Source organism: Tamandua tetradactyla, chromosome 9 (assembly GCF_023851605.1).
Source record: "Tamandua tetradactyla isolate mTamTet1 chromosome 9, mTamTet1.pri, whole genome shotgun sequence".
In the NCBI taxonomy this organism is placed as follows: domain Eukaryota; kingdom Metazoa; phylum Chordata; class Mammalia; order Pilosa; family Myrmecophagidae; genus Tamandua; species Tamandua tetradactyla.
The window spans coordinates 11620940-11631981 of record NC_135335.1 but is presented as its reverse complement, the minus strand read 5'-3'; the positions used below and the strand labels follow the sequence as shown (position 1 = coordinate 11631981).

At 57.8% G+C, this 11042-nt stretch overlaps 1 protein-coding gene across 1 annotated transcript; it reads right to left on the bottom strand.

The window, feature by feature from the left end:
* Window positions 1-13: 13 nt before the first annotated feature.
* On the bottom strand, window positions 14-9484 carry CHRM1 (cholinergic receptor muscarinic 1). Its single transcript, XM_077114978.1, has 3 exons — window positions 9366-9484; window positions 8820-8912; window positions 14-1445 (listed from the first exon to the last, which is right to left on the bottom strand). Exon 3 carries the CDS (start codon window positions 1398-1400, stop codon window positions 18-20), a length of 1383 nt encoding a protein of 460 aa, XP_076971093.1. The 5' UTR covers window positions 1401-1445; window positions 8820-8912; window positions 9366-9484; the 3' UTR covers window positions 14-17.
* Window positions 9485-11042: the final 1558 nt, after the last annotated feature.

Here is an 11042-nt window from a genome sequence, read left to right as displayed (position 1 = left end):
CGAGGTGGGGGGCGCCGTCAGCACTGGCGGGAGGGGGTGCGGTGCACGGAGCCCGGGCGCCGGGGGATCTTGCGCCAGCGTCGCTTGTCCCAGCGGCAGAGTAGCAGCAGGCGGAAGGTGTTCCGGAAGGCCTTGTTGCAGAGCGCGTAGCACATGGGGTTGACGGTGCTGTTGACGTAGCACAGCCAGTAGCCCAGCTCCCACAGGGTCTCGGGGACGCAGTCCCTGCAGAAGGTGGAAACCAGCACCATGATGTTGTACGGCGTCCAGGTGAGAATGAAGGCCAGCAGGATGGCGCTCAGGGTCCGCGCCGCCTTCTTCTCCTTGACCAGCGAGAAGGTCTTCCGCTTGGTCAGCTGCTCCTTGCCCCGGGGCTTCGGGCCCTTGCCGGCTCGCTCGCGCCCTTTCCGGGTCGGCCTCTTGACCGTATTCGGGGAGCTCCTGGGGGGCTGCTTGGGGGGGGCCTGCGCCTCGGGGTCCACCATGGGCATCTTGATGACAACCTCAGAGCCGGGCTCCTCGCCCTCCGACGACGTGAGGGACTCCATGGAGCCTTCGTCCTCCTCCTCTTCCTCCTTCCAGCTGTAGGCCTGCAGCAGCCGGGGGGCCCGGCAACAGCGGCAGCAGCGGCCGGGCGGGGTGGCCGGCGCGCCCTCAGCCCCCGGCTGGGACCGCTCGGAGCTGCTGCTGCTGCCACCCCCCTTGCCTGGGGTCTCCGAGCCCTGCAGGGCCGCCAGCTCCCGGGCCCGGTTCTCCGTCTCCCTGTAGATGCGCCAGTAGAGCGTGCACATGACTGTGACGGGGAGGTAGAAGGCGGCCATGGCCGTGCCAAAGGTGATGATGGGCTGGGAGAGGAACTGGATGTAGCACTGCCCGGCCAGCACTGTCCGCTCACCCACCAGGTACTGCCAGAAGAGGATGGCTGGCGCCCAGAGGATGAAGGAAACCAGCCAGGCCAGGCCAATCATCAGGGCTGCCCGACGGGGCGTGCGCTTGGCCCGGTAACTCAGGGGCCGGGTCACGGAGAAGTAGCGGTCAAAGCTGATGAGCAGCAGGTTCATGACAGAAGCATTGCTGGCCACGTAGTCCAGGGCCAGCCAGAGGTCGCAGGCCAGCGTGCCCAGAGCCCAGTGGCCCATGAGCAGGTACGTGGTGTAGAGGTTCATGGAGAAGGTGCCGATGATGAGGTCGGCGCAGGCCAGACTCAGCAGGAAGTAGTTATTGACGGTCTTGAGCTCCGTGTTGACCTTGAAGGAGATGAGAACCAGCAGGTTGCCCGTCACGGTGGCCAGCGACAGGAGGCCCGTGGTGATCCCAATGAAGGCCACTTGCCAGGGACCCTTTCCCGGGGCCAGGACGGTGATGTTGGGGCTGAGGGCGGGCGGGGCCGAGGTGTTCATGGTGGCCAGGTGGGCTGCAGGGCTTCCTTACGGGGAGGTCCTCACCTGAAAAGAGAGGACACGGGTGTGGGTTGGGTCGGCTGGACGTCTCCATTAGCCCCAGGTGCAAGGTGCCAGGACCTTGCAGTTGGAGCTCTCCCAGACGGCATCGCCTTCCCTCCCTGGTATCTACACGTCCATGGTCATTTGTCACGCATTTCCCCAGCCACTGAATGGATTTGCCTGCAGAGTGAGGGCCTTTGGAATCCAAGGATCCAATGCTTCGCTCCCGCTCCATCATTCAGACTCTGAGCCCCAGTTTTCTCATCTGGCCATTGCTACTTTTTTGCCTGTCCTGCTTGGCTCACGGGGCAGGAGTTTGGAGCCTCACTTGACGTCTATCTCTGCCAAATTTTCTCAGCATTTCACTCTGCTGCTTCACTATAGCCCTCATGGACTGAGCAGTTACTACGTGGCAGACATGGTTCGTCTCCTAATTGAATGATCTAATTTTGTTGTCTTCCATCCATTGCTTGGAGGAAGGACCTTTATTATCCCATTTCTCTGAGAAGTGACCGTGGCTTGACCAGGCTCATGCAAAGCGGGGAGCAAGATTAGAACCTCCTCCTCTCCTTAGGTTGTGGAGCTCAAATAGGAAGAGATGGGAAGGCGGGGAGGACTCCAGAGAAAGAGACAGGAGCAGAGGGATGCTGGGCGTGTGTGTGTGTTTTGTGGGTGCTTGTATGCATACAGTTTTCTGTGCCTGTGTGTGTGTGTGTGTATGTGTGTGCAGGGGCTGGTGGTTGGTGTATGGGGTTGCTCTGAGGGCAGCAGGGCAAGTTGTGCCGGGACTAGACACGTGTGTGGTGGTGAGAAGTTCTGCAGGAAAAGCAGGCAGGAGGGACAAGGGCTCAGTCGCAGCTAAGCGGGGGTCTGGCCCCAGATGGCGTGTGGGAGGTTCCCCTCCCTCTCCCTGCTCTGTTCCTGGGCCCCAGCTGAGTGGGGGGCAGCCAGGGGAACGGGGAGATCCCCCTGATTTTTTTTTTTCTTGGAGCTGGAGTCTGGCCCAGGTGCTGGGGCTGTGCAAAGAGAAGCCTGAGGTCCTCGGCAAACTTCTGAGTGGGCAGGAGGCCCCCCACGGCCAAGGTGAAGCCAGGTCTGGGTCTTTGGGGTCCATCTGTCCATGGAAGAGATTGGAGGTCCTTCCCACCAGTAGCTGGAACATTCGAGAGCCGTGTCAGTGGAAAAACTCCAGGGAAGAGGCATTGGCGAGGACCCACTGAGCCCTGGTGTTTCTCCAGGACCTGGTCTAGGAGAGAGAGGCTGAAGCCCTGTGATGGTGGGGGTGTTGCCGTGAGCCTCGGGGACGCGTGGCTGGGCCAGTGTGGGAACCCAGAGGCTCTGTGGCCGAGGGTGGACCGTCAGCGTATGAGTGACTCTCAGGGCGGGGAGTCCGGGCTGCCATGGAAGAATCCAGAAGAACCGTGGTCATCAGCGCGAGCTGGTGTGTCCGGGAAAATTTGCACACGAGGGTTCACATACAACGTCAGTGTTAAAGAACCCAACTCTGGAGCCAGGCGGGTCTGCATTTGAATCCAGGTTATGCCATTTACCGGGTGTGGGTCCTCGGCTAGAGATATTAACTGTGCCTTGGTTTCCCCCGCCAAAAAAATGGGATAATACTAGCCCCTAGGTAATACATCAATTAGTTGCCATGAGGAACAAACACAATGAATGCAGTTTTAAGAATAGTCCCAGGCACATGGGAAGCACTAATTTTTTTTTTTTTTTTTTTGCCTTAACCCTTTGCACATAGCAAATGGAAGCCGTCTCCTGCTTGGAAATTTCTACTTCTTTGATTAAAAATCTCTGATATGACATCAGCCACCAGTTATAACAGTGATCCTTATTTAGTGCTCCTTGAATGCTAGGCACTGTAAGAGAGCTTACATGGATGAGCTCCTTAAAACCTACCAGGGTAGCTGCTATCTCAATATCTTTCAGATGAGGAAACTGAGGCTGAGAAAAGTAAGAGAATTCGTGCCAGATCCCCCCATGGAAGGTAGGAGCTGGGATTTGAGCCCACGTGGTTTGTTCCAATGAAACTGTATCGACGACAACAGATGGTCGGCCTGTGGGCTGATCTGATTTTTTAAACTATTACATTAAAGTATTACTTATCTCGATTGCTGAGTTTTTTTTTGTTGTTGTTCTGAGCTGGCAATTGGGCCCAACATGTGCCCATGGGGCCCTCCCCTGGCAAGGCCACTGGAGGAGGCCGGCCCTAGCAGGTTGTCCTGCATGACCCCTGGATTCTGAATTCAGTCCTGTTTAGTGCCCACTGCAGGAAGGGAGCTGCTGAGGTCCAGAGAGAAGCGGGGAGAAACCCAAGGTCTCCCGGCTCTTAGGCTGGGCACTGCCATCCCCTCTCCTTCCCTCCCCTCCACACTAGCCGGGCGCCTTGAAGCAGCTTTGAGATGCCAGTAGCTCCCCAGGGTCTGGGCCAAGACCTTGGAAGGCTGATTCAGGCAGACCAGGCCTGCTGCAACCCTGCAAGCTCAGCTGAACACTGCACCAAGGCTGGGACCAGGGTGAGGCTAGAGAGAAACTTGCCTGAGCACAAAATTTAAGGGGGTGCCCCCAAACTCGGTAATCAAGATAAATAACATTTTAACACAGTATTTATCGTGCATTTTTCAAAGAGCAGTCTTACTGAGGTATGTTCACACACTGTATAATCCATCCACAATATACAATCAAATGCCAGTTTATTATTATTATTATTTTTGCATTTATCTTGAAACAAATATCAAAAAGTTTAAGCAAAGATCCAACCCTACATTTTGCCAACACTGCCTCACTCACCTCACCCTAATCCTGATGCTGCTTCCAGTGAAACTTTATTTACAAAACAAGAGGGCTGGTTGCAGGCTGGAGTTGGTGGATTTGATTTTTAAATTATTACATTAAAACATTATTTATCTTGATTACTGAGTTTTGGGGACGCCCCCCACCCCCCATCACCTTAAACTTTGCTCCCAAGGGTAGCCTCAGCCCAGCTCCAGCCTCGTGGACCACGGCACTGGGTTTGAATCTCAGAATTGACTGTCAGCAGTCACTTAGCCCTTCCCCTGCTGTCCCCCACCTCCCAGCTGCTGGGGACAAATTTGTGCAAACCCGAGTTCAGCTGAGGCCTCTGTTTTGCCTGACTCCTTACTCTGATCCACTCTCCAGCCACCTCTTGCCATATCCCTTCCCCTCCGGTCCCCAAGCACTGCCCCTCTCTGGTCCCTGGTTTGCGCATCTGTAGAGAGCTTGGCCGCTGGGAAGCTTCTCCCGGATCCGGAAACTAGAATCTCAAGAAGCCAGACAGAAAGGACCCGTGTCCCCCAGATGAGGACGCAGGGGCACCAGGCGCTAGAATGAAACCCACTTAGGGTGGGGACATGGCAACGTCTGGCCATCACAAGTGCTTGCTGGCAGCTGGCTGCAGCTTTGAAGAATTAAAAAAAAAAAAAAAAAAAAAATCTTCCAGAACAGAGGAGAGCTAACCTAAGGGGTCCTTGGAGGGGAGGAGGCTGGATGTCCCTTCAGTGCTCCCGTTTTAATAGCTGTGCCAATACAAGCTCCTGGGTGCCAGGTGCTTCGTGAACTTTATTACTTCCATTAATCCACAGGACATCCCCGCGCGGGGGGGGGGGGGGGCGTTTATCTCCATTTCATAAGGGACGACACTGGGACCTGTGAGGATGGTGTCTCGGGAAGTGGAAGAGATGGGACTCTGTCCCGGGCTGTGGGCGTCTAGGCCAGCTTTCTTTCCACTGGGCCAACCCCCCCCCGGGCCCCACCCGTGAACTGTGAGGGTCAAGGGGGATTCCTGCAGCCCCCACCTCCCCACCCCCAACCTCCAGACTTCTCACATCTGGTGGTGCAACCCCAAAAGGGAGACATGAGTGACGCTGGGGTTTTCCTCATGCTGCGTGGTTTGGGCGAGCCTCTGTGACTCTCGGGAACAATCCTCTGCCTGTCCGAGGCCACTGGAGTGGGGGTGGGGTTTGGTGGGGGGGGGGGGTCAGCCAGATGATGTCCGTGAAAGGACTTGGCTTTCCTGAGGGTGGGGCTGATTCCTCCAAGGGGCAGCCCCGGGATGAGTGGCAAGGGGCCAGGGTTCAATGGCAACTCCAGGATGTCCAGATGTCCACCTGATTGAAATGGCGACATCACCTTCTGCAAGGGCCAGAGGACATCCGTCGGGGGGGTGGTGATGGCGATGGGTGAGGGGTGGGGGCCTCCCCCAGGCAGCCCTCGGCACTGCCTCTGTCTGGGTTTGAGGACTGCTGCCTGCTGTTGTCTTGCTGTGTGACCTCGGGCAAGTCACTATCCTGACCTGGTAACCTGTGGGCTGGTGGGGAGCTCCTGGGCGAGTGTGTGTGTGTGTGAGTGTGTATGTGTGTGTGTGCAGTGCTGAATGAGAATAGGGGATGGTGGTGGTGGTGGGGGATGGTCTGTAGCTTTGCAGGGGAGGGGCTGGGGCTCGTTCTACGAGAGTGCCACGTCCAAGGCATGGACAGGTGGCAAGAAATGTGGGGAAGGCGCTTTTCTGCCCACAACTGTAGCCTCCCAATGAAGGTGGCTGGGAACCATTAATTAATTAATTAATTAATTAATTAATACAATACTGTTAATTAATGAATCTTCCTATGATCATAGCAACTGATATTTACTGACTGCTGACTACATGTCAGCCATGGGTCTGTGCATTTCTATACGTGATCTAATTTACCATCAATGGTTCCCTGGGAGGCAGGAAATACTATTATCCCCACTTGACAACTGAGATGTGGAGATGTTAAGGGCCATGCAGCTTGTCCCCAAATCCATCAGGGCTTGGACCCAGGTGGCCTCTGCCCCCCTTGAGAGCAGCCTGTCAACCCCCTATGTGAAACTCCTCTCGTGGGATTGGAGGATTCGACAGCCTCCCTGCCCACGTGAACGAGCTTGGCCAAACCCTGCTTTGCATCAGTTACCAGTGAGCAGCCAGTCCTTCCTTTGGAATCTGGCCCGTGTGTCCGTGACAGCGTCTGTCCTCTATCTGTATAACGGATGATGACAGTGCTGAGGGAAGGGGGGTGGTGGTTCTAGCTCTCTGGGACGTCTGCCTCACTCACCGCTCTATGCCACTGCGTGGCACATAGCAGCTGCTCAATAAATATACATGGAATAAATATATAAATGTATATGGGGGGACCCTTCTGGTGACTTCAGGTCCCATATCCCCTCATGTGCACAGCTCCCCATCCTTGGGCAAGACCCTACCTGGCTATTTTCTCGAGAAAAATAATCGAGAGCATCTTCCCCTGTAAAACGGGTCACGGAAACTCAGCGAGCTGCAGGGATGCTAAGTGAGGCGACAGAAAAGACATGGGTGTGGGGTGGCACTTGGGAGGGGGCAGGGAGAGGAAAAAGCCAGCCCAGGCTCAAAGGGTTAAGGGATGAGGTCAGAGTCTCCAGCCCCGCAGGCCAGACTGTTGATCGCCTGGCCCTGGACCAATCCCGAGGGGCTGGGCATCTGGCTAGGAGAGGAAAGGCGAGGACAGAGAGCCACTGGGGGAGGTGGGGAGAGAGAAGTGGGGAGAGGGATTCCCACTGGGGTTTCCTGAGCCTTCCCACTGGCCACAGAGCAGAAAAGTGCAGGCAGAGAATGAGGAGGGTGCTGGGGAAGAGGTTCAGGAGGGAGGAGTGGAGCCATGCTGCGATGCTGGGTCTGGAAGCCAGCAGAACCTTGGCTGGGAAGAAGGAGGCATGCGGAGGCAGCTGTGAGGGCAGGGCACCTGGCACCTCGCATGTGCAATGAGGAGGGCGCTCCTTCTGACTGGGTCCCCTGACCTGTTCCTTCTGCTGGATCTTAGCTCAGAAGCCAGCCTGTTAGAGGCAGTTCTCCCCCCTCCTGGGTTAACTTTTCTCTGAAGTCATCTCTTTACCGGTTAAAGGTGCACAAAACCTCCCACCTCTGATGCCTGGGCTTGGGAAACAAGGGAGTAAACAAATACAATTTGCCACCTCTTCAGGGTCAACCGTCACCACTGGGATGCCACCTTGCCCTGTGGAGAGCAGCAGCCATCAGTTAAATGCTGTATCAATGCACTGCTGAGATGGAAGAGAGGCGTCAGCCCTGCCCGATTTGCTCCCTTCTGATGGACCTCAGGCAGGTGGCTGGCTTTATCTGGGTTATGTCAGCGCCCAGCAGTCGGCAGGCTGGGCCAGGATGGCCAGGGAACTGGTGCTCGGCCCCTCATCCTCCTCTCCGCATGCTCCCTGCTCTTCGCCTCGCACACTCCCCTCCCCACTTCCCTTCCTCTCGCTTCCTCCCTCCCCCATCCTTCTCGGCATCACCATGGCACCACAGCACAGCAGAAACCCAGCGCCATTCACCCATCTCTCCCCCGCCTGCCTGCCCATTGCTTGCTCTCCCGGCTTCCCTTCCCCAAAGCCCCTCATCCTGCTCGGGGAGGCGGGAGCGCAGCGCTGTGCTGAGGGTGAAGAGAACGGGGTCCAAGCCCCAAATGGACCCCTCTAGGGCCATCCAGTGACCACAAACAGATCCTTCCCCCCCTTTCTTAGCTTCAGTCTCTCCGTCTGTACAATGGGGAGGCTTCTTTCTAGCTCTGCCATGACCTCTGCTTAGCCCCTTCCTGGTACTCTGGACCTCTTTTTGCTCTCCGGGCTGGCGCTCAGACCTCCAGCCCCCCGCTGGGGAGCACAGAGTGACGCCTTCTGCAGTCCCATTTCACCATCTCCTCCCCTGCCCTCCATATCTCAACAGCAATCACGGGCTCCGCCGAGTGGCTGAGGCCAGGAGGCAGAGAACTGGCATCTGACAGCTCAATGAACAGCCAATTGCCCAGGGACAGGGGACCGGCCAGCTGCAGGAGACAGCCTGACTCCTTCCGGCCCGTTGGGCAAGTGGCCCTGGGTCAGCCCTCGAGTGGAGCTACAGGTAGGTTTTGTGGGAAGAGGTGAGCCCTTCTCCGTGGGCACTGGTAACCAACCCCCAAGCAGCGCTTGTCTGAATGACCCAATGAAAGCTGATGACACCCTCCACAGCTGCCAGCCCAGCAGTGGGCAACTCTGCAAGAAGGAGAACTCCTGGCCACCCACCCTCACCACCCCCACACCCTGGGTCATCTCCACACTGTGAGGTCTGGGGGCTCTGGGGTGGGTGCCTGGCATGGGTGCCCGTTAGTCTCCATGCATTACCTGGGCACAGGATCCAGACCTGCCCTGGGGGAGGCCAAGATATTTGGGGCAAAGGGAGGCCCCTCTGGGCCCCTGCAGTGCTTGGGGCCAGCTCCCTGGCCAGTGTGGCTGTCCCTATGCCTGCTTGTCCCTGGAGAGTCCTGGGGGGCTCTTGGCCAGGTCTTCAGCTGGCCTGATACCCACCTTGTCATCTGGCTTGTCCATCTGGCCAGCGGGCTGGCTCAGTCCATTCTGGGGGGGCTGAAGGTGGGCGAGGGTGGTGGGCTTCAGAGTGCCCTGAGAGAAAGAGGAGAACATTCTGGGACTAGCACCCTAACTAAAGTGGGGGGGGGTGTCAACCTCCCACGAGATCCTGGTGGCAAGAGCTGCCTCCTGGCCCTCTGCCCTTCCCACTCTGTCCCCTGGGGTACTAGGGGCTTGGTCAGCTACTTGGCAGCCCAATTCCTTTCAGGCTCCAGCTCCAGGTTCCTAAGGGGGGTCTCCATCTCTTCTGCCAGCTGAGCCCCAGAAAACCATCAGATGCCTCCACTCAAAGCCAGGAGACGGGCTGTCTGGAGCAGCCAAGTCCAACGTTACAGAGTCCCCTTGCCCTCTCGACCCCTGCCTGACCCCTGCTCTCTCTGTGGCCCACCCCCATTTCCTTTAGCTCTGGTCCCTGCCCTGTAAGGACAGGCTTCTCCTGCGCCCACCTCGGTGGAGCCCCTCCCAAGCCTTCCCAAAGCTACTCACCATGGGCCTGGGGAAGGGTCCGGAGGGTCGTCAGCCCTGCTGCCTCCCCGGGGGCCAGCGGCGTCTCCAGGGACCCAAACACCTGGCTCCCGGGGGGAGCTGCGCCCTGTACTGGCAGCAGGAGAGGCACAGCCAGTGAGTGGCATGTCCCACCCCCTGGCACGCCAGGCTGGGGGGGGGAGGGAGGGAGGGAGGGAGGGAAAGGGAGGGAGGGAGGAAAGGGAGGAGAGGCAGGGAGGGGGAGCTGGAGGGAAGACTCAGGGAGCGTCTTGGGGTTCAACTCGGTGCTGGAGCGTCTCCCCCTCCTCTATCAGGGTACCCAATGCAAGCCCCGGGAGGGAGGGGGCAACCTATGAGGAAGGCGGACCCAGGAAGGTGAAAAGTCCAGGACGGGAGAGAAAGCAGCTACAGGGAGGCAAACATCCACACCCACTGCACACAGGCTTGGCGGCACACACACACACACACACACACACACACACACCCAAAGGCACACTCTGTTTCCCCCGCTCCTTTCCACCCCTCAACCCGAGAGCCCCCAACCTGCATGCACCATGCCCCAACACATATACCCATTCCCCCGCACACACGCCCTCCCCTCTGCACATGCCCACGCGCCCACCCACCCACCCTGCTCTTCCTCTCTGCTGCGAGGGAGCTAGATTCCTTCTGTTTGGAAATGACACATTGGGCCTCACGTGAGAGGCTCCAACTTGGAACAGACCCAGAGGGCTGGCACACCCGCCTGGGGGCTGAGCAGGACGTGCCCGCGCGCTGGGCTGTGCGCTTTTGCATCTGCCCGGGTGCGAGTGTACATACGTGTCCGGCTTGCACGGACAAGGGTGTGTGTGTGCGGGGGGCGCGGTTTACTGTGTGCCTGCTCCACGTGCCTCGCACATGCTTGTCCCTGTGTAAATGCAGGTGCAACCCGACCGATCTGGGGCTCGGGGACGCGTGTGTGCACGTGGGTCTGTATTCAGCTTGCGTCTGAGTGTTGCCCAACTGTGGAACTTGCTAATTCTGACAAGTGAGGCAGCCTCTACCTCCCTGCCTGGTCCACCCCCAGCTTCCACTTGGAAGACAGACAGACAGGCAGACAGACAGCTCTCCTCCCAGCTTGTCAAACTCTGTCTCCCACAGCTCCCACTCATGGCTCACAGGTGTACACCTGGGAAGTGACAAATCTGCCCCTCCTCGACACCTCCCTTAGCCCCACTGCTTGGCCAGCGCTCTTCCTCCCCCCCAAGGCCGGTTTGGATTTCTGTGTTGAGTTTCCTCAGCGATGGAACCCCTGGGGGGTCCTTTGCCATAGAGACCTGGCTTCTGCCCCATAGGTGCCTTGCCCCAGAGACCTCCCGGGGTGCTGACCACGGAGGATAGATGGGGAGGGGTCCAGGGGCTGCCTGGTGGGGCCTTTGTCCCAACTGGGCTATGTTGAAGTCCCAGGTTGGGAAGTGGGCAGGTCTGTGACCATCAATTAGTCCCATTATACAGATGAGAAAACTGAAGAACATAAGTGTGATTAAAAAGTGGAGGCCAAGTGTTTGGACTTAGGTCTCTTGGCTCTAAGCCCAAAACTCTGGAGGGCCGCCAAGGGGTTGGGAGTTGCCCCACCCCTTTACTCCTGCCCATTTTCTCACCGAGTCAACATCTTCCCTGCCGCCCCCACCCCCACCC